At 46.8% G+C, this 24,150-nt stretch overlaps 1 protein-coding gene across 1 annotated transcript in view; it reads left to right on the forward strand.

Moving 5' to 3' along the window:
* The window catches only part of RCBTB1 (RCC1 and BTB domain containing protein 1), a 47,051-nt gene extending 33,068 nt beyond the window's left edge, over positions 1–13,983 (forward strand). The window contains exons 11-12 of the mRNA XM_088469101.1: positions 1,917–2,047; positions 12,528–13,983. Coding sequence (XP_088325227.1) covers positions 1,917–2,047; positions 12,528–12,668 — 272 coding nt within the window. The 3' untranslated portion in view covers positions 12,669–13,983. The remainder of the gene's footprint in view (positions 1–1,916; positions 2,048–12,527) is intronic.
* Positions 13,984–24,150: the final 10,167 nt, after the last annotated feature.

The following is a 24,150-nucleotide window of genomic DNA, read 5'->3' on the forward strand; positions in this document are numbered from 1 at the left end:
ATGGTAGTCCAAAACTGTCAGTTGCAGGGCTGTTAGTCTCCACAGGAAAGATGGTGGCCAATAAATGTGTTGGAACTCGGAGCAATTTACAACACTCTACTTTACGCTGTACACTTCCTGAGGCATCCACCAGTAAGAACATGACAGCCATCGCTTATTCAATCACATTCCCAACTAGAAAACTGCTTAGTTCAGTCGCCAGGATCTACATCTCGGGGAATGGAGGCTTCACTTCAAGATCAGTGTCCAGCGCTCTGGATCCGGCTGCAGGGACAGTGAACATTTTAACAGTTCCATAGCTCTGGCATGGATGATCTCCAATTCCACTACTTCCTCGTCTACTAAAAGCGGATCCAACACGAGCCTACCTCTGTCATACTCGTAGCACCGGACTGGCCTCGGAGGAGTTGGTTCTTTGGCCTGTTTTAGCAGATGACCGTGGCCACTACCACTTTGTCTGGATCTTCTTTAACTGTGTCCTTTCGTACACCCCGTCCAAGCGCATTGCATTCAAACGGGGTGGCTGTTGAGGCTATTTTTCTTAGGACGAAAAGTCATCCCTGAATCTGTTATCCCCACTATGCTTCTGGGTGCCTCCACCATGCATATTTGCCATACGGCTAATTAGACAACTGCACCAAGGGACAAGTTTGATTAGTTGCGGCTTCAACTCCTAGGGTTGACCGCCTTGTTTTGCAGGCTCCTCAGAGCGCTCCCGCCCTTGAGGAAAACTTTGGGACGTCCCCAGTGTACTTTTTTCCTAGTGTATGAAGGGGAAAATGGGATTTTGGTACTTCCCTGTAGAATCAGAAAAGGATTTACTGGTGACACTGGACACCCAATTTGGCACTCAGTCTGCCTGTTCGGTTCGTTCCGTGCATTGTATAGTTCTGTTATTGTGTGACCTTCCCTTCTCTTTACTCCTGTTCTTCATCTCCTCTCTGTCTTCATTTTTTTTTTTTTAAACTGACAGCTGGTGGGGCATAGAGGGAGGAGCTTCACACTTCTAAATTATTTAAAGTGCCAGCTCCAAATAACCACGACCCCCTATACCCCAGTGTACTTGTTTAGTGTCCCCTGAGGAATCTGAGAAAAGGATTTACTGGCAGGTACCAAAATCCCATTTTTAGGTTGTTTGGGGCATCTGGAAAAATGCTTGTCCAGAGAAGGAAAGGTGAGCACTACAATCTGTCTCAATGCTTTACTGTTGGCATGACAGACTGTGTGGGGTTACTTCTCAGACAAAATTGTGAGTGAGCCCCCTCCCTTGGCTAAGAACACAGCCATGAATAAAGAATGATACCAAAACATCCTCTAAAAGCAACTTCTCCCAACCATCCAAGAACAGTTGGGTGACTAACAATGCCTTTTCCAGCATGATGGAGCACCTTGTCATATGGCAAAAGTGATAACTGAGTGGCTCGGTGAACAAAAAATCAATATTTTGGGTCAATGGCCAGGAAACTCCCCAAACCTTAATCCCATTGAGAACTTGTGGTCAATCCTCAAGAGGCAGGTGGACAAACAAAAACCCACAAATTCTGACAAACTCCAAGCACTGATTAGGCAAGAATGGGCGGCCATCAGTCAGTATGTGGCCCAGAAGTTGATGGACAGCATGCCAGGGCGAATTGCAGAGGCCTTGAAAAATAAGGGTCAACACTGCAAATATTGACTCTTTGCATAAACTTAATGTAATTGTCAATAAAAGCCTTTGACACTTGTATGCTTGTAATTGTACTTCAGTATACCTTAGTAACATCTGACAAAAAGGCCTAAACACTGAAGCAGCAGACTTTGTGAAAACCAATACTTCTGTCATTCTCAACTTTTGGCCGTGGCTTTTATTTTTATTTCATGTGTTTTTGATTTGAAATTGATACTTTTGTATTCACTAATTTTCTGTCTCTCCTAAGGGCTCTTAGATCTTGCTACATCTTACTGTGAAAACAGACTAAAGAAGTTGTGTCAGCATATTATCAAGAGGGGGATAACTGTGGAAAATGCTTTCCTATTACTCTCTGCTGCAGTGAGATATGAGGCACAGGTAAGTGTGTTTTTTTTTTTTTTTTTTTTTTTTTTTTTTTTTTTTTATAATAAATGTGGTACTTGACCAAATCTATACAAGCATTTGGCTGTAAATGTATGGAGAGTCTACATCTGTACATGATGATTTTAATTATTTCAAACACAAATTTACAGGAGGCTGGCTGTATCCACCTATGAAAGGAAGGGACTAACCACTTGCCTGGCATGGTAATTGTAGCCGTGACTTCCATTGATCGGAAGTGGGCTTCACTCCCTCCCAGCGTGGGTTCAAAGGAATCTGTAGCTGCGGCTCCTAGCAGTCGCAGCAGCTGTCATCATGTCCAGCCGGCAGCAACCCCATTCCAGCTTGCACTTGCGTGACAGCTGCAGCTTCTAGGGGTCTATTTATCAAGCAGTGAAGTGTGGAGAAGTTGTCCATAGCAACCAATCTGCTCCTACCCATTATTTTATAGACACTACTTGATGAATGTTACTTCAAAGCTGGTTGCTATGGGCAACTTCTCCAGTAGTTCACTTCTCCACACTTTTCACTGCTTGATAAATAGACCCCATAGTATCAGCCACAGCTGCTGCACTACACCCCCTGGGACCTCCCTCCTCTTCCTTCCTTTCAGGACTGCTTCTCTCTTCTGATGCTGTGTCTGCACTAGAAGCAGACAGCAGTTTTAGCAGCTGCTCCCCGCCTCCATATTTTACTGTGCATGTATGCGCGAGTACATACATACATACATGCATACATACCTCTCCCTCATTACGTCCCGAAGAGTGGTGTGTTTGGGTTTTTTTTTTGTTTGGTTTTTTAAACAAACGTTCCCAAAAATGGTTTTTATTATCACATTATGTAATGAATAGCTATTTAAACATGATTTGTACTATATGGTATCCACAGGATACCTTGGGGTATAAGCGATGGCGGCAGCATCGGGCACCACAGAGTTAAAATGTACAGCCTTCCAGGATGCACTGGGGTCCCTCTGCTATACCCCACCCCCTAGCCAAGGCTATCAGTTTTTGTCGGTGCCCAGCCAGGAGTCGGAGCACCTTTTGCAGAGTGGGGCTGTTACAGCTCCTGAAGATCTTTTCAAGGCAGCTGTGGCTGCACATCTAGAGCAGTACAGCATGGACAGTCTGTACAGACGTCCATGCTGTCGCTCCTTCACCCCGCCGGTACCGATCTGGGGGTCTGGTTTCACGGCTAGCGGTGACCCCGGACTGTAGCCGCCTCCTCTCTGCTCCTCGGCGGCCACTTTATTCTGGTATGCAAGCGCTATCGAACGCTGAAGCTGGTGGCTGTGTGGTCTGGGTCCCCCGCATACCTCTGTTGTAAGGTTAGTGTATGCAGCGCTGTTCCCTACCAGGCTCTGGTCTGTGTAGTTGATCATAGTGCTGGTGGTGCAGGGGGTTATTTCTGCATTCTATGTGACTAATGCTAGCGCTGTCTGCCTGTACTTTCATTTCTGACTGTCAGCCATTTTACTATCCCTGTTCTTCCTCTGCTAAAGACCTTGCGGTGCTGCAGGGTAGTCATTGCCTCACTATAAAAGCCTTTATTTGTGTGGAGTCACATACACTCCGTTACACATGTCTGAGAGGGAACGTGAATTTCCTCTACTGCTACAGGGTACCACATGTAATGTACCAATAGCGGAGGGTGATGTAATCACCTGAGGGTTTATGCAGGGCATGTTTCTACTTCAGGGTCCATAGGGGGTCCACGGGGTTGACCTTGGGGTATAGCTGGAACTGGATCCACGGGCACCACGCAGTTAAAGCTTTTGCTACTCCCAGGATGTACTTGGGTCCATCCTCCTCTATACCCTGCCACCGAGCCACAGGCACCTCAGTTTTAGTTGGTGCCCAGCCGGAGTCAGGCCACCACTGGCGCAGTGGGGCTGCATAAGCAGCCCCTAAGCTTATTATTTTTTAAAAGAAGTTTGTTTATTTTTACTCTTCAGAGCGGCAGCATTAGACTGTCCATCTGGACGTCCACGCTGCCGCTCCAACAACCCCGCTGGCACTGCGACGCCAGTACTGATCTGGGGATCGCAGTGGGACCCCGGAGTCAGTACTAGCAGAGCTCCAGGACCGCCCACAGACTGCTGCCGGATTCGCTGGGGACAGGTAAGCCGCGGGCAATGCATTGCGTTGCCTGCGGGGAAAAGGCAGTCTTTAGCCGCCGGTCTCTGTGGACAGACTGGCGGCGCTAGTTAGCGGCGGCGGGCTACTCCTATCAGGAACACCCCGCGTGTCCGCTAGGCCACCAGGGAGTAAAGGCTGGAGCAGGAACCAGCGTCCCCGTAGTTAATTACTAGCCAGGGGAATGCGCCTTTCCCTGTCTAGTGGCTCCTCCCCTCAGCATGCCTTCTCTCATGTGTGCTGGCGTCGCTGAGCTGTTCCTCCTGTGGCCACTCCTCCTCTGAGATCTCCGGTGGCCATCTTCTCTGGCAGCAACGCAGATCTCCCAGGCGGTGCATGGACTGGTCCCCCTGCGTACCTCTCACCTGCTAAAGGACAGTGTACACAGCGCTATAGCCCTCCCAGACACTGAATCTGGGAGGTTGATTGTAGCGAAAGGTGCAGTGAGTATTACCTTTCTGTATGGTATGTGACTTTTGCTAGTGCTACCTGTCTGTGCTAATCTCTACTAACTGTCAGCTTATACCGATCCCTTTCCTTCTCCTACGGCCCAGCAGGTGTGTGGGGGGAAGGGCATTTTTCTGTGAACCTCACTTATATAGGACAAGTATTTGTGAGGTCAGTCACATACAGTTGTGCTACACAGTACCATATTGTGGGCTGTTTGTGTTGCATACTTGTGAGTGCGCAGGTGTTATTCGCCATACCTCTTTGTGATACATATTTATTGAAAATTTGTCATGTCTGATGAGGAGATTGAGCACTCCGTGGCTCCTGTGGTGTTTTCCTGCTGGGGTTCATGGGGAGGATTCATCACAGGATGGTCTGTGCGGGCGGTGCCAGCTAGTGCCTGGCCCCTCTAAACCCCCAACGTCGGAGGATCCTCTTTAGGTAATGTATTCACAAGTGCTGGCGTCAATCGCGGACCGTTTAGCGGTCCCGACTACAGTCCCTACTAGGGCGTTGCCCCAGCCTACCATTCCCCGGGTATTCCGCAGTTATTGCAGTCTACCCCCAGGTCTCAGACTGTGGGTCCTTATGCGGGGTTGCCTGTGTATGTTCAGTCTCCCCCAGTGATGCAGCAGTCCGTGGTGCCCTTTCAGGGGTAGCCTCAGGCGGTTCCTCCACCCTGGGTGGATGTACACTCCAGCTCTGTTCAGAGTCTGGCGGCCTCGTCTTTGGCTTTTCAGTTTGTTACATAGTGACATGCCCCCGAAGGCATCCAAGCGTCCCGTTGTGGCTGCACTGGCTGCGCAGTTAACTGACACTGATGTCTCTTCAGATGACTGAGAAGTACAGGAGGACACAGTCTCCATTCCTGGGCCATGGCATCCCAGTCAGTCCTCCATTAATGTGCCGGCACTGGTTAGTGCGGTGCAGGCCATCCTTCACATAGAGGATGATGCGCCGGCTCCTAGGTCGAAGTACCCTAATTTTAAAAAAGCTAAGGTAACTTCGAATGGTTTTTCACCTGTCTGACCAATTGACGGAGACTGCCAGGCCCCCGTCATATGATCCAAGTAAGAGATTCCAACCACAAATGGTTGGCATCCAATTATCCTTTTCTTGAGGCTCGTTGCAGGAAATGGGAATCCCCACCTGCGGTGGATTCCCATGTCACCCGCTTAATTAAAAGCGCTACACTGCCATTTCAGTCTGTCTCCTCTCTGAAGGATCCCACGGACAGGAAGGTGGAGACTTATTTAAAGTCTATCTACTCTCTCTCAGGGGCAGTGGCCCGTCTGTCCATGGCCATCTCTTGTTTGGTGGCTAAAGCCGTTGAGAGCTAAGCCAACGCATTAGAGGATACTTTTCCAGACGATGCTTCGGATATCCAGAGAGCGTTAATAGGACAGATGAGATGCGGCTTCCTATATTGAGGAAGCGTCGTTAGATGCCAGTCTGCTGACCTATAGGGTTTCGGCTGCAGCTGTATCTGCTCGTTGGTCCTTGTGGCTGAGGTCCTGGAGAGCAGACGCAGACTCTAAAAAGGGTCTGGAGGCCTTACCTTTTAATGGAGTTGCTGTTTGGTCCAGACTTGGACAAAATAGTGGATACTCTGGCTAAATCCAAGTCAGCCTTCCTCCCTTCAGCTTCAGCACCTGCTAAGGTGAGGCACTCTGGCCTTACCCTGAACCCGAAAGGACAGAATGGCAAAGGTCAGTCCTTCCTGAGGCAGTCAGCGACCAAGGCCGCCTCTAAACCCAAGAAGCAGGCCTGGAGTGCTAGGCGCCCTTTTTCCAAGCAGGAAGATAAACCTTCTGCCTCATGGGATGGGACCCCAGAGTAGGAGGCCGACTTTTTTCAATTTGCCCACTGCTGGCACAATACCACCACGGATGCCTGGGTTCGAGAAGTGGTCTCCCAGGGGTACGCCCTGTCTTTTCAGCACAGACCGCCCCACCAGTTTTTCTGCACGAGTCCTTCTCAGGACAAAACCAAAGCTTTGCAGATTCAGGAAGCTATAGAGTCCTTGCTGAAAGCAGGGGTCATTAGTACCCCGTCCCCCATTGTGACTGAGGAACGGGAACCCTCTACTGTTTCTGGTGCAGAGAACAATTTGGTTTCATCGCCCTATCCTCAATTTGAACTCTCTGAACAATTTCCTCAGTTCCCAAGTTCAGGATGGAAACGTTACATTCCATCATTCTGGCGATGGAACCTGGGGATTACATGGTCTACCTGGATATCCAGGACGTCTACCTCCATGCTCCGATGGCACCCTCACACCAGCGGTATCTGAGGTTCGCTATCCTACAACATCACTACCAGTTTCGGGCGCTACCCTTTGGCCTCTCCACGGCACCAAGGGTATTCACCAAAGTGGTGGTGATTATGGCCGCCCATCTTCGGAGCCAGAATATATGGCTGCTGCCGTATCTTGACTACCTCCTTTTGGTGGCAAGCTCTCTGGAGGTGCTTCTTCAACATCTCCACCTGACGATTGGTTGTCTGCAAGCACCCGGGTGGTTGATAAATTGGAAAAAGTCCTCTCTGATTCCATCACAGCGGATGGTTCACTTGGGAGCCCTGCTAGATTCTCATCAGCAAAGGATCTTCCTGACTCCGGAGAAGGTCTCCTCCCCTACAGCTGCAGATAGTTGCCTGAGCAGTTGCCGACTGTCGATCCATTCGGCAATGAGTTCTGGGGTCCATGGTGTCTGCATTCGACATGGTGGAATTTGCCCAATTCCATTCCAGGCCCCTGCAGGGGCTGATGCTATCGGAATGGAACGGGTTACCTCACCGGATCCGGTCTTGGATGCTGGTGTTGTCCCCGGAGGTTCGGCAGTCTTTAGCTTGGTGGCTTCAAACAGCTAATCTAGTCGAGGGACACCCCTTTTGGATCCCAGACTGGGTCCTGCTCAATTGGGAGACGGACTTCCTCAGCCGTCATGACGTGCATCCCGGGGAATGGTCGCTTCACCCAGAGGTATTTCAACTACTCGTGGACAGATGGGGGCTACCGGAGCTGGACTTGATGGCCTCCCGTCACAATCACAAGTTGCCCGTGTACGGGTCACGGACAAGAGACGCAGGCGCAAGTCTGGTGGATGCGCTGTCGGTGAAATGGACGTTTCAACTGGCGTATCCATTACCTCCGATGTCCCTGCTGCCTCGGGTCCTGCGGAAATTCAAACAGGACGGCGGCACGCTCGTGCTGGTGGCTCCAGCATGGCCCAGATGTCCTTGGTACTCCGATCTGACGAGCCTCTCCATCAACGCTCCGTACCTTCTTCCTCAGCATCGGGACCTATTGTGTCAAGGGCACTGCCTTTACCCAGATCTGGGTTGGCTGTCTTTGACGGCGTGGCTCTTGAGACAGCCGTCTTAAGGTCTCGGGCTTCTCTGGTTCGGTTATTAGTACAATGCTCAGGGCACGCAAGCCTGCTTCCGCACTGATTTACCACTTACTTTCAGTGGTGTGAGTCCAGAAACTATGGTCCTCAGGTGTTCAGAGTTTCTAGGGTCTTGGAATTTCTTCAGTCAGGTTTGGACCTAGGCTTACGTCTTGCCTCCCTGAAGGTTCATGTGTCCGTGCTGTCTGTGTGGTTCCAACAAAGGATCGCTACACTGCCAGATGTTCACTTTTTTTTTTTTTTTTTTTTTTCCCCAGGTGTTCTCCGAATCCAGCTCCCTTTTGTCGGTGGAACTCAAGTGGTTAACGTTTAAGACTGGGTTTTCTCCTGGCAATTGTTTCTGCCAGGAGTGTGTCAGAATTGGGGGCGCTTTCCTGTCATCCCCCTTTTCTGATTTTTCACCAGGACAGAGCGGTGCTTCGCACTCGTCCTGAGTTTCTGCCTAAAGTGGTTTCTAAGTTCCACATCAATCTGAAAAGCTGGCACAAGTTCCTGTCACCTGATCTTTCAGCTGGTGAGGCTTCCTTGGGTGTAGTCCGTGCTCTCAGAATTTATGTGGACCGGACTGATTCTGTTAGGAAGTCTGATTTCATTTTGTCCTCTTTGTTGGCAGGCCAACCCCTCCTGTGAAAACCAAACAAAGTTTAGCCCGTTTGGCTTTGTTCTGTTATTTGTGAGGCTTACGCAGAGGAGGGTTTACCGGTTCCAGCCTCCGTTAAGGCTCATTCCACTCGGTCTGTGGGTCCTTCTTTGGCTGCTAGACGTGGCGCCTCTGCTGTTCAGCTATGTAAGGCAGCCACCTGGTCTTCCATTCAGACATTTTTGAGGTTCTATGCGTTGGAGACACCTTTGCCTCTCAGGATGCATCCTTCGGGCACCGGGTTCTCCTTTCTGCACAGGAGCATCCCCGCCCTTAGTTGAACTGCTTTGGGACATCCCCAAGGTCAACCCCGTGGACCCCCTATGGACCCTGAAGTAGAAAACAAGAGATATGGTAAGAACTTACCTTTTGTTATCTCTGTTTCTACGAAGTCCATAGGGTCCACAGGGCACCCGCCCTGACGCACCTGGCTTCATATGGCCTGTGTGGCTGTTCACCGTTTTTTCTGTCTCCCATTTCTGAGTATGGTTTTCTTGTGTGTTCCAGTCTTCCTTCTCTCTGTTTCGTCTCTTCTTCCGGCCTTGGCTGCTTACCAACTGAAGGTGCCTGTGGCTTGGGGGCGGGGTATAGAGGAGGATGGACCCAAGTGCGTCCTGGGAGCAGCAAAAGCTTTAACTGCGTGGTGCCCGTGGATCCAGATCCAGCTATACCCCCAAGATCAACCCTGTGGACCCTATGGACTTCGTAGAAACAGAAATAACAAAGGTAAGTTCTTACCATATCTCTTGTTTTTCTGATATCATGCCCAATTACTGTGCCTGTGCAGGAACCACCCTGGCCTTGTTTTGCTAAGGCACTTACAACCCTTGTGGGTCAGCTGGCCACACCCACTGCGTTGTCCCAAATGGTGTTATCACTGCAGTCGGTTGGGGCCTCACCCATACAGGGGTTCCCCAGGCAGCTGGTGGTACCCCGGTGTCTCCTGCTCTCGCCCACCCAGGTCTCGCAGGAGCCTGCGTGGGTGAGTTCACTGTCCAATACGGTACAGCACCTAACAGACGTGTTACAGGGGGAGTCGTCATTGCGGCCTGTAGTGTCTCAATGTTCTGCATGACGACGACATCTGATTGTGAGATTTTGACCTTTCAGACCAGAAGTCAAAAATATATACCAGGCCTTATACGGGCAGTCCGTGCAGTCTTGGTTATGGAAGATGACGACCCCTCCGTGGCCAAACTAAATATGCCTTCTTTAAAGGTATTAGAGGAAATACAGTGGAATCACCTTTATCTGGTCAGTTGGTGGATCATTTAGAGGAAGCGTGGGGAAATATATGGGTAGAGGATTCTCATGTAACACTCCTAGTGAGGAGTGCTACGTTACCCATGCCCTCCATGTCCTCAAAGGATGCCACGGATCGTAAGGTTTAAATATGCCTAAAATCCACTTATTCCCTTGCTGGAGAGGCGTCCAGACCGGCTATGGCCGTGTGCTAGGTGGCCAGAGCCATGGAGCACTGGGCTGATAGCTTGGAATTGTCTCTGGACTCTGACTCGGAGTTTATGGGCAATCCCAGAGACTCAGTCACGTATATTAATGAGGCAGCCTTGGACATGGGTCTCCTCTTCCAGAATTGCCGTGTCAGCTCGCCGCACCCTGTGGTTGCGCTCTTGGAAAGCGGATGCAGATTCCAAAAAGGGTTTGGAATGCTTGCCCTTTAAGGACAGGTCCTATTTGGCCCTGATTTTAGACAAAATTGTGGCTACTCTGGCAGCAGTCTGCCATCGGCTACGGTCCCATCAGGGTCTAGTGCTTCGTCCTTTCGCCCCTATAGGGCACAGGGTAAGTCCAAAGTGCAGTCCTTTCCTAGGCAGTCAGCAACCAGGAAATCTGCCAAGCCAAAGAAGCAGGCTTGGAGTACAAGACTTCCTACTCCCAAGTCGGACGATAAGCCTTCAGCCTGACTGGACGGGCCTCTCCTTGGGGGACCCCAAAGTGGGATGCCGGCTTCTTCAGTTTGCCCAGTGCTGGTATCTGACTACCGTGGACACTTGGGTCAGAGAAGTGGTCTCTCTGGGGTACGCCCTCTCCTTTCAGCGAAGGCCTCACAGCTGGTTTTTGACTATAGGCCTTCCATCAGATCAGGTCAAGGCCATGGAACTCCAGAAAGTGCTGTACTCTATGCTCCAGGCTGGAGTTATAGTGACTGTTCCGTTATCCCAGCAGGGAACGGGATATTACTCAAATCTTTCTGGTACACAAACCCAATGGGTTTTACCGGCCCAACCTCCGATCCCTAAGTAAGTCTTTGAGTGTTCCTCTATTCAGGATGGAGACCCTCCGTTCCATTATATTGGCAATGGAACCTAGGGATTTCATGGTCTCTGGACATTTAGGAGGCCTACCTGCATATCCCTATTATCTTTGCAGCTTCGCACCTCAAACCTGAGGAATTGCTGTTGCACCATTTCCAGTTTCAGGCACTGCCCTTTGATAAATACTTGAGGCGCAGTGGCCAGACCAAAGTCATGGCAGCCCACCTGTGGATGCAGGGAGTCCACCTGTTGTCCTATCTGGTTGACCTCCTGTTAGCAGGGTCTCCAGAAATCCTTCAGCACCATCTGCAACTAACAATATCTGTTCTACACAATCATGGCTGGCTGTTTAACTGAAAAGTCCTCCCTGTTTCCTCACTGAGGATGCGCCATTTCAGAGCCCTGTTGGACTTCCAACACCAGTTGATCTTTGTGACACAGGACAAGATCTCTGCATTACAGGCAAGGATACGCAGTTGCCTTAGCAGCCGACAAGTGTCTGTGCACTCAGCAATGAGGTTACTGGGCTCCATGGTGTCTGTTTGACATGATGGAATATGCCCAGTTCCACTCTAGACCTCTGCAGCAGCTGATCTTCTACAGATAAAATGGGTTGCCTAATCTGATAGACACAGACAATTGTGCTTTCCCCGGAAGTACGTCTGTCTCTAGCCTGGTGGCTGCGGCCTGCTCTCCTGAACAGGGGGTGCCCCTTTTGGATTGCGGACTGGGTCCTTTTGACGACTGACTCCAGTCTCCGAGGCTGGGGAGCAGTGACTGGTCCACACTTTCAGGGAAGGTGGACGCCAACAGAATCTGCACTTCCAATAAATCTCTTGGAACTTCTGGCAGCATTTAAGACTCTCCAACAGGTAACGCATGTCCTCAACGGACGGTCCGTGCAGGTACAGTCAGACATCGCCACCACAGTGGCTTTCATAAACCGCCAAGGAGGAACCTGAAGTCGGACAGCTCTGACTGTCCTGCATTCTGGCTTGGGTGGAGGCCAATCTCCCTGCCATATCAGCAGTGTTCATACCATGAATCCTCAACTGGGAAGCAGACTTTCTCAGACGTCAACACGTGCATCCAGGGAATGGTTTCTTCACCAGGAGGTATTTCAACAACTGGTGCCTTCCAGCGATAGGCAGCTTGTTCTTGTGTCGGGAGGACATGAGGTCTGTGTACGGGTCAAGAAAAGGAGACGCAGTGCATCCTGGGAGGCTGTAAATTTTAACTCTGTGGTGCCCGATGCCATAGCCTATACCCCAAGGTATCCTGTGTAACCCTATGGACTTTGTAGAAATAGAGATAACAAGGGTAAGTTCTTACCATAGCTCTTAATTCAATATATATTTAACAAAAATTTTAAAAAAAAGTTTAAATAGCTTTTAACATAATTTGACCATTTCTGAGTGGTTTTTGGAAGACAAATTCTTCAGTTAAGTGGTTAAATAGCCAGTATAAAAAAAGATTTCTTCGACTCTTCAAGAGAAATTTTATATAGTGTGAATTGGCTCTGACATGGTCACAATGTGTAACATATATTCTATGTTTGTATTACAGGACTTGGAAGACTTTTGCTTTAAATTTTGTGTCAACCATTTAACAGGAGTGACGCAGACCACGGGATTCTGGCAAATGGACGGCACGTTGCTTAAGGATTTTGTTGTGAAGGCTGGGAAATGTGGCGGATTTAAGAACTGACATCTGTGGTTTTGTACTGGACATAATCCGTTTTAACCTATTTTGTGTATTGGGCATTAACATTCCCCACAATATAGAAGGACAACAATTGTTTACTGAAGGAGCAGGCTACAACTTACCGTTGTACTATTATTCCTAGAAATGTATCGCTTATATATGCCATTTTTAGAATGTGAATGATGAAGTTCCTGTTGAGCGTTGGTCAGCCACACCGGTGATGTGGTTTTGTGCAGCGCAGTTGGAGTCTGAGACTATGCACTTTCAGATGGCGATACTGACACAACATTCTATAGTAAGAATAGTTTACTTCAGTGTTAACACTTCTCTTTTTGTTCTCTTTATAGCTCATTATATAAACTGTATCTAGATGTGAATTCTGACTTCATGCAATTGTATACTTGCCCATGGATACATTGAGTATACTGGATATGATCTGTCATATCCAGGGGATAAACAAATCTGTCTGCACAATGTCGTTATCTGAGGATGCCTTCCTCCTATAACTGTACCTGCACTTTGTTCAGATACTTGTTTGCCTTAGAAATGCAGATAAATAGTACAGCACACTGTGGGAGATGAGGTCTGGCTCCACACACTGCAGGTATTTGCAGGAGAAAAATCTTGCTCATTTTTGTTTCACGATTCTATGGGGGTCCATGAGCAAATGCCAGTAAGGTTTCCTCCCCCAGATACCCCACGTTATATTAATGTGCGAGGTTTCAATGGAACATTTGCAAATGTAATCTCGCCCTGTCTGCTTTAAAGCTTATTGCACAGGCATACATGGCATTATCCATATACTTAATTGTGTAGGCACCTGGACCATTTCCCCTGTGCCAGTCTGACCTGTTTGGTGCCACTGCTTTGTGCAATAGGTGAACAAATCTCTGCACAATTACACTATTTGATCTGTTTCACAGGTTGGGTGCTGAGTATCACCCATTTTGGCCAAATATCTATTTTAGAAAACATTTCAATTGGTAACTAATTTTAAAAATCCAAAAAGTGCACTTTATACTTTTTTTTTTTTTTTTTTTTTGTGATCCGGTTTGAATTGTACCTATCTACGAAACAGAGGCAGCCATATTGTGTCCGGAGGCATTCGTTCACTTAGTTTCTAGTTATTTAATAGGCTGAACTCTTCGATGTCATTGGTCCTAGTGAGTTGATGGGAACTGGTGACCAGCAAAATGGCTGCCTTCACTGTGTGAAGGTGATGTACACTTTTACTGCATATGTGGAACCTGTCTTCTATCTGTAGTTTGTCAAATATTCATGTTAAATAATATTTTGAAAATAAAATCAACTTATTTTATTTGGTGTTTAGTGAAGTTTGCTCTCCAACCTATCCTTTATACATAATGCCTCCTTTATTCTAAATCAGTGGTTCTCAAACTCTGTCCTCAGGACCCCACACAGTTCACGATTTCCAGGTCACCCAGCATGTGCACAGGTGTATTCATTACTCACTGACACATTTTAAAAGATCCACAAGTGGAGCTAATTATCTCACTTGTGATTCTGTGAGGAGACATGGAAAACATGCACTGTTTGGGGTCCTGAGGACCGAGTTTGAGAACCTGTGCTCTAAATGATTAGAATTGTTGGTCACACTAGAAAAATGTATTTCCACCTTGCTGACTGAATATTAGGTTCACTCTTCCTAACTCTGCTTTTCATTAATCAATTTCAGAAAGGTGGGAGCCAGAGCAAAATCAGAAGTTGTGCCCCAATGGTCATTTTTGATACATGTATCTATGTTTGAGCTTTGGTAACCCCAATTCTTTATGCTATCGGTAGTTTAATGACCCAAGACCATTTCCCAGGGTATGAGAGGCTAAGTCCCTGATTTGTGATACGAGTCCATTAAGCCACTGTTACTTCATTCTGCAAAGCTGCTGCTTATTTACAAACGCCAGCCTGTCCATGTCTGTTATAGAGCTGCTGTAAGTTGACATCTGACTTAATACACATAGAGGAGTTCAGTGACTAGACTGTTCTTTACACTTGGGAGAGGGGAGTAAATTTACTAAGGTGCTGGTTTTTAGAATTGGAGATGTTGCCCATAGCAACCAATCAGATTCTACTTAACATGTATCTAGCACCTTCTAGAAGATAATAGCTAGAATCTGATTTCTATGGGCAGCATCTCCAATTCTAAAAACCTGCACTTTGGTATATTTACTAATGTGGGATGCCTCAAGCATCACATGCTGCCACGTATTGCTTAAATGTATATTCATACTGTTACTAAATGCCGCTATGCATGCAAAGGACACCTCTTCCGATAAGAGCTGTCCTTTGTGTTATGGGAACTTCCAGGTTTATGACCTTGGAGACCACTGCGCATGTGCAAGGCGCGGGTAACCCGGTGAGGTATCCTATTGGATCCCTCTCCTGGAAGACTTTGCCTAATAGTAGCCTAGTAGCTTTATCGCAAGCTCTGTCCCTGCATTTTTTTTATTTTATTATAATGCATCCTTGTGATCTATTCAAATATTGCATTGTGATAGGCTGTGATAAATTCACCCAATATCTGTTTCTCAGATGTGGATTGTGATTAACTATGCTCCTATATAACAAATTGTGGCCTGTTACCCTTACCCATTCAGACATCTCCCTCCATTGTATCTGCTTTATCCATTGCTTAGAAATTGAAAACTGCAAATTATTAATTTGATATGACTCTGCATGACTTAAGATGGGTACACACTTGTCCAGTCCTCCAGGGATCAAACTGCAGATCAGACTGTTGACATAAATGTATTGGAGAACTGGACAGATTCAACACCAAATATATGCCTCCACACCTGCCCAATTTTGCAGCAGATCTGCAGCTGCTAAAATAATTAACTGGAAGAGTTACCATACACAATTTTTTTTTTTTTTTTTCAATCTGTGGCAGACAATCTGACACTCACAGGCAAGAGCGTAGATGCAATAAGTGCAGAGAATGGGGCTGCAACGGGGCCCAGGCCACCTCTGGTGCATGGACCTATCTCTGCACTGATTTACACAGCCATCTCCTGAGCCCTGGCTTTTCTATACTTACCAGTGTGCTGCTCTAAGCTACAGCCATCTCTAGCTGCTGCCTGCATGCACTGTGATGTCACAATGCAGATCACAGCCCTATGTAAAGGATGCCCAGCTACTAGCAGCTATTTTGGAGACTTTGGATAATGACTACTAATAAGAACCTGAATAACATCTTCAGGTAAGGACTAGGAAACAAATTTTAACCTGTCAGCCTTACCCCTTTAGACACCTCCCTCCTTCTCATCTACAGTCTTTAATTTAAAAACAATGTATAAAGCAAATTATTCATCTGATATAAGATTGCATGACTTAAAATGGGTACACACTTGTCTAATCCTCTGTGATCCAACTTCTGACCAGGCTGTTGATGTAATCCTACTGGAGACCTGGATGCAGATTCAACAACCAATATATGCCTCCACACCTGCTGAATTATGCAGCAGATCTGGGAGCTGCTTAAACAATCTATTGAAAGGATTGTGTCGCCCTACACACACTGCCAATCATTGGCAGACCAGCTGCCACTCACAGGCAAGGGTGTAGCTATAGTAGATGCAGAAAATGAGGCTTCTATGGAGCCCAGGGGATCTGGCCCTCTCTCTTCACTGAGTTACACTGCCAGCTTCTGAGCCCCGTTTTTTTCCTTCTCCGCAGAGTGCTGCTGCATGGCATCTGGGCCCATAGCTGATCTAAGCTACAGCCATCTCTAGCCTGCATGCATTGTGATGTCACAATGCAGATCACATCCCTACATAAAGGATGCCCAGCTACTGGCAGCCATTTTGTAGTGACATTTTGTCTTCCATTGATGATCTCTGTTTTTTTTTTTTTTTTTTTTATAAGCGACATCAGATAACCTACAGAGATGGACTTTGGATGACATCTTCCAATAAGGTCCTAAACAGCATCATCTTCAGAAAAAGAATCTGAACAGGTAAGGACTATAACTGGTCAACCTTACTCTTTCAGACTAGAGACTAACTGTTCAAATTCCTTGGAATCTGAACATCCGGGATCCAAGCCACAGCTCGGATCGTCCTGTCTGCCTCGAATCCCTATCCGAGTCAAAACCTTGAGTTCCTGCTGTCTGATCTTGCGGTTTTGACTTGGGAGCCAATTTCAAAAGTCCCAGTGAAATAAATGGGCTGACAGCTGATTGGCCGAGAGCCGTCTATCATGGCTATCAGCCAATCAGCGCTTCCACCTAGACTTTAATGGGGTAGTCGCATGCAAGATGGTTGTCCCCACTGCACCGAGGACACCACTGGCACCCTCTGTCAAAGTAAGTGCACCATTGGTGTATCCAACCTGCATTGTATACAATCCACTCTCTATCCTGCACTGTATCCGACCCGCAGGTACGGATGATGTTTTTATGGTTGAGATTTTGGAGAACTGCTCAACAAAAAGGCTGATATATCTGGGCTTTCCATGGGCACGGAGTGTCAGCCATCAGCGGCCCAGGGTCCCCAGGAGGGTGGTACAGTGAGCAATGAGAGTAGGCATGTGCTGGGTGCATGTGCACTTGTGTAGGGGGCATCAACGTCTGCTGTTTAACTACTACTACTACTGTAGAGCAATAATATTCTACACATGGTTTTTCGGAAATTTCTGTGTTGGATTGTTTTCTATTGAAAGTACTTGTGTGTTGGTTTGATTGGTTAGTGCTAATACATTAATATTTGGCAAAACCTTTTTAAACCAAAATAACTAGTGTATTTCTGCCGCTGCTCGGTTTAGTTTAGCCAGCCAGCGTTTGGCCTATGTTGGTGAACAATATTGTGAGGTTGTCAAAATTGAGTGGAAATGACTGGAAATTAAAGTTACGGAGGTTAATAATGCTCTCTGAACAAAAAAAAAAATATATAGAGTTATGGTAGACTTTCATAGATGATGCCTTTTTCTTTGAGGTCCACAGGGATACCATGGGGATATTATGGTTGGAAGACCAGGCACAATACAGTTAAAGCTTTTGGCTCCCAGAATGCCCTGGGTCCTCCTCCATATATACCCCACCCCTAGCCATAGGACTTAAGTTTAGTTAACCTAAAGGCAGGGAAAGGAAAGAGGAGAAGGAAGAACAATCGTACACCAGAAACACTAACACAAAATGAGGGAATTTGTGACCAAAAGAAAATCACTTACAGGTTGGGTGCCCTGTGGACCCTATGGACTTCGAAGAAAAGGAGTTATCTAGGTAAGTCTACCATAACGCTATATTTCTTCTTTGGGGTCCATAGGGATCCACAGGGATACCATGAGGATGTCCTAAAGCATTTGCCCCCCCCCTAGGGTGGGAGACACTCCCGAGCAGAAAGGAGAACTTGTCACCCAAAGGAAGCATCCTGAGAGACAAAAGTATCAAAGGCATAGAACCTAAGAAAAGTGGACAGAAGACCACGTGGCAGCCTTGCACAATTGTTCAGCAGAGGCACCACGACTGCCTGCCCATGATGGCCCTACAGACCGAGTAGAATGTGCTGTCATCATGCTTGGGACAGGAAGATCAGCCTCTGTGTACACCTGAGAGAGAGTCATACGTAGCCATCTCGATAGTCTGCTTATTAGCTGGCCATCCTCGTTTGTGAAAACCGTATAATACAAAGAGAGAATCTACTTTTCTAGTTTGTATGCCCCACATAGATCGGAGAGCACGAACTACATCCAGGGAGGCTTCACTTATAGAAAGGTTTGGAGCCTGAAAAGCTGGAACAATTTCTTCATTCACATGATAGCGGGGCACTACCTTAAGAAGGTAACCCTCCCTACTACGAAGAACAGTTTTATCCTGGTGAAAAGTAAAAAATGGGGAGCGATGACAGAGCGCTGCCAAATCCGAGACTCTGCGAGCAGAAGAGATAGCAAGAAGAAACAGAGTCTTTGCTGTCAACCACTTCAAATCTACAGAGTCTAAAGGTTCAAATGGGGAAGCTTGTAGCCCCATAAGAACCAAAGACCAATCCCACGGTGCTACCAGTGGAACAAAAGGAGGCTGAACTCTCAGAACTTCTTGGGGAAAAAAACAAATCTAATATCTGGTAATGAAGCAATCTTCTTCTGGAACCAGACAGGTGCAAAAACCTGCAGGGATAGCCAGGCAGAGACCACTGTCTAACCCTGCCTACAGAAAAGCCAGTATCCTGGAAATCTTGAATACCTTAGGATCCTATTCCTTATGGGAACACCATTGACCAAAAGAATGCCACACTCTGAAATAGATGCGGGCAAAAGAAGGCTTCTGAGCCCTAAACGTCTAAATTGCAGACCTGGAAAATCCCTTCGCTCTTAGGATGAAAGATTCAAGAGCCACACTGCCAAAGCCAGATGGGGCAAGTCTGGATGTCGGCAGGGACCTTGCGTTAGTCCATATCCTCTTCCTCTGACAGAATCTGCTGTCTACTGACCGATTCTATATGTCTGTGAACCAATGACGTCTGGGCCAAGACGGAGCAACCAGTATTACTGTTCCACTTTCCTGCTTGAATTTTCTGAGAAATCTTGGGATGAGAGAAATTGGAGGAAAAAGATATGCCAGCTTGAAGTCCCATTTTACTGCCAGTGCGTCCACGAAGGCTGCTGATGGGTCTCTGGACCTGGGGACCTTGCAGTTGTGGCGTGACACCATGAGATCTATATCCGGTAGACCCCATTTGTTTACCAGGAGCTGAAACGCTCCTAGATGGAGAGTCCACTCTCTGGCATGTATATCCTGGCGACTTAGGCAGTCTGCTTCCCAATTGAGTACTCCCGGGAAGGAATATTGCCGAGATGGCTGGAAGATGATGTTCTGCTGAAATGTGAATCTGTCACTTCCTTCGTGTCTGCATAACTACTTGTGCCTCACTGATGATTGAGGTAGGCCACTGTGGTCGCGTTGTCAGACTGGAGCAGGTCCTGTGCCGTGAGAAATGCTTTGTATGCTGCTCGCAGTTCCAGAATGTTTATTGACTGACTACTTTCCTGATTTGTCCATCTGCCCTGAAAGGTGTGAGGACCTGTCTCTGCCCTCCATCTGCGAAGACTGGCATCTGTGGTGAGAAGCATCCAATTTGGAATCCAGAACGGCCACCTTTGTTTAGATGCTTTTTTTTTTTTTTTTTTTTAGCCACCACGGGAGGGAGTGATTTAACTTCTAGAATGAGAAAGATCATTTGGAATCGTATTAAATGGTGCTGTCCGATCCACCTGGAGAGAATTCACCTTTTGACGAGACCTGGAATGGAATTGAGCATGCCCCCAACACCTGCATTGCTGAAAGAATGGATACTCTTATCAAGGCGGATACACAAGCTGCTACGTAAGCTAATGGAGCGTACACACGGTCAGATTTGTCAGACTTGTCAGATGAACGACTGAACGATTTGAACGATTTGACCAAAGTTTTGAACGATTAGAACGATTTGAACGATTGAACGATTTTTGACTGCATTAAAATGAATGGAATCGTCCAAGTCTGACTGCAAACCCATCAGATGTCAGATATCGTTATCTGACAAACGGGAACGCGCATCGTTGATCGTCCATCGTTCAGGCATGTCAGATATGAACGATTTTCCTTCAGATATGAACGACTGAACGATTTTTAAATCGTTATCGTTCATATCTGAAGGAAAAATCTGATCGTGTGTATGCACCATTAGGCCACAATCTTGTCCACTGGCAAAAACACCCTTTGTACCTGAGAATCTAGAAACGCTCACATATGTACCATCTGCTGTGTTGGAAAGTGGTGATTTTTTCCAATTGATTATCCAAACGTGCCTTTGCAGGCAGGCTTTGGTCAGTTGAAGATGGTGTTGCAAAACCACCAGAGTCTGTGCCAATATCAAGGTTGTCCAGATATTGCAGTATTCTGACTCCCTGACACCTAAGATAAGCCGTCATGACTGCCATTATTTTAGTAAATACCCGGACCCGTAGAAAGGCCAAAGGGTAGAGCCTGAAATTGGTAATGTTGCTGAAGGTCAGAAAACTGTAAAAATTGCTGGTGGGATGGGATAATTGGAATATGCAGATATGCATCCTGAATATCCAGTGAAACCATGTAATCCCCTGGCTCCATAGCCAAAATAATTGACCGGAGAGTTTCCATGTGGAATTTGGGAACATGGATAAACCTGGTGAGGGTTTTTAGATTCAGTATAGGGCGATATGCCCTATTCATCTTCTAGACCAGAAATTGATGAGTAGTAACCCCTTCCTTGTTGAAACACAGGAACTAGGACTATTACACCTGCCTGTAGCAGAGAGTGAATGGCTTCCTGAAAATCCAAGGCTTTGTCCACATCTGATAGAGGCTTTGTGGAAAAAACGTCTGGTGGGGATGTCTCCTGAAAGTGAGAGCATACCCTTGAGAGACCACTTCTCGGATCCAGAAATCTGTAGTTGTTTGATGCCAATAATCCACAAATTGAAGAAAATTGCCTCCCACCATTGGATCCCCCAGGAGGAGGCCTGCTCCATCAGGCCGAAGGCTTGTTGTCTGGCTTAGAAGCTGAACGTCTTGCCCGGCCAGACCTCTTAGTTTGTCACTTTGACTTACGAAAACTAGTCGGCCAAGAGCAGGGTCGGCCAAACTCGAGATCTACCAACAGTTCACATTTTATAGGTCACCCAGCAGGTGCACAGGTGTAGTCATTACTCACTGACACATTTTGAAAGATCCACAGGTGGAGCTAATTATTTCACTTGTGATTCTGTGAGATGACCTGGAAAACATGAACTGTTGGTAGCTCTTGAGGACTGAGTTTGACCACCCCTGGCCTAGAGGAAGTCTGAAAAGAAACCTGCCTAGATTTACTATTTGATGTAGATGGCAGACCGTCTGACTTTGTAGCCGCCAGAGTAGTAAGTATGTTATCCAACTCAGCTTCCAGTGCCCTATTTGATTCTGTATCAGCCTTCCAAGATCTTAACCAAAGGGTCCTGCGTGCCACTATGAATGCTGCTGATGCCCTAGAAGCTAAAATTCCAGCATCTGCTGCATCTCCTGTCAGATAGGAAGCCGCTTCCTGTATGTGGGTGATATTATAATCTGTTCTCTGGTAGCATTTTGTAAAGAATTGTCCAATGCCCCTATCTATTCTTCAACAGCTTTGGCTACCCAGGCTCCAGCCGTAGCTGGACGGGTAACTGCTCCAGATGACAAAAATATTGCCTTAAGACAGGCTTCAATCTTTTTATCTGTGGAATCCCTCAGAAAAGACGCTGATGGAATAGGCAATGTAGCATTTCTGATTAAATGCGTTACATGAGCATCCACAGTAGGAGGTATCTCCCACTTAGTACATACAGAAGATGGGAAGGGATACAATGATGATGTTCTCTTAATAACATAAAATCATTTATCAGGGATACCCCATGCCTCCTCGATAAGCTCAGTGAACTGTTCAGACACAGGAAACAACGTTTTGACCACGTTCAGGTGGTGATAAAACATTGGAGCCTTCTTACTATGCGCTGGTTCATCATCCTGAATATCTAGGACTGATTTAACCACCCTCACTACAGAAGTAACATCAACAGTAGATGGCTGATCCTCCTCCCCAGAACTAGATCCTGGAGAGGAACTCTGTGCATCATCCAATTCCCCTGATGATGCGTCTGAATCCATATGTTGGACAGACTGATATAAAGACAACTTGCATTTAGGCAATTTTGTCACTACTGGTCTGTTATCAACATCAGATTGTGCCATACTTTGGCTAGAATGGCCATCAACATCCTTGGGGCATACCCCTGACGGGTGATGCATATGAGGTGTAAACATAGCAAATGGCCACCCGATTCAAGGAGGCATCGTTGGAGAAGCCAAATGATCCACAACCTGCATCTTAACCTGGGACAAAGAGGCAACCCCGAAGATGGCTCTTGTCCAGCGACCAGTAAACCGGACTGGTGAGGTGGCTCTTTATAACAGACAACACACAAACCATCCTTTATGTCCTGTGGGGACACGTGCTGGTTTCATGTAAATCATGTACAGCTTAAGTGGCTCTTTTACCTTTTATCTTTTGACATGTTCAAAGTAAAGGCAAAAAATTGCAAAGTTATGTGACAGCCTTCACAAAATCTCAATGAATGTGAAGTACGCAGAAAGAATGTATACACTCTTCCAATCTTTGTCAGACCAGCTACCATTCACAGGCAAGGGTCCAGTTACAATAGGTGCAGAGAATGAGGCTGCAGTGGGGCCCAGACAACCTCTGGGACCTGGCACTCTTCCTGCACTGAATTACACTGCGATAGGCTGAGCCCAGGCTTTTTTTTTTTTTGTAAATTCTTCGCAGAGTGCTGCTGCTGCATGGCATCAATGCTTAGTACTGATCTAAGCTACAGTCATCTCCAGCTGCCTGCATGCATTGTGATGTCACAATGCAGGTCACAGCCCTATATAATGGATGCCCAGCTACTCGCAGCCATTTTGTAGTGTAATTTTGTCCTACATTGATTACCGCTTTGATAAATTCCTAATTTTATGAGATTTTGGATAACGACTACTAATCTGTATTTTGGATTACATCTTCCAATAAGGTCCTAAACAGCAACATCTTCAGAAAAAGAATGTGAATAACATCTTCAAGTAAGGACTATATAACAATTTTTAACCTGTCAGCCTTACCCCTTTAGATACCTTCCTCCTTTTTATCTACAGTCTTTCATTTAGAAACATGGATAAAGCAAATTATCTGGAATGACGCTGCATGGCTTAAGATGGGTACACACTTGTCCAATCCTCTGGGGATCCAACTCCAGACTAGACTGTTGACACGATCTTACTAGAGACCTGGATGCAGATTTAATACCCAATATATGCCTACACACCTGTCCAATTATGCAGCAGATCTGCTGAAATGATTGTGTCACTCTACACACTTCCAATCTTTGTCAGACTAGCTGCCACTCGCAGGCAATGGCGTAGCTATAATAGTTGCAGATAATGGGACTGCAATAGGGCCCAGACTGCCTCTGGGCCCCGGACCTATCCCTGCATTGATTTACACTGCCATTTCCTGAGTCCCGGCTTTTCCATACTTACCGCAGTGCTGCTGCATGCCATCAATGCCTAGAGTGGATCTAAGGTACAGCAGTCTCTAGCTGCTGCCTGCATGGATTGTGATGTCACAATGCAGGTCAGAGCCCTATATAAAGGATGCCCAGCTACTGGCAGCCATTTTGTGTTGTATGTCCCACATTGATACTCTCTGAGCAGGGATGTAACTAGGTATTTGAAGGCCCCCATAGCAAAAGTTTGTATGGGCCCCTATGTACCACCCAATGGCAAAAAACACGTAACTTTGACAAGGAAGATGGCCCCATAGCAGCTGTACCCCTTGCACCTATGGTAGCTATGCCCATGTCTCTGAGGGATGCAATTTATAGACTGGCGGACTAAATGCTGCTGGTCTATATCCCATCAGGAGAAGCCCAACAGGGGACTTAAGAT

This window comes from Taudactylus pleione, unplaced genomic scaffold, assembly GCF_031769625.1.
Source record: "Taudactylus pleione unplaced genomic scaffold, aTauple2 ptg000089l, whole genome shotgun sequence".
In the NCBI taxonomy this organism is placed as follows: Eukaryota; Metazoa; Chordata; class Amphibia; order Anura; family Myobatrachidae; genus Taudactylus; species Taudactylus pleione.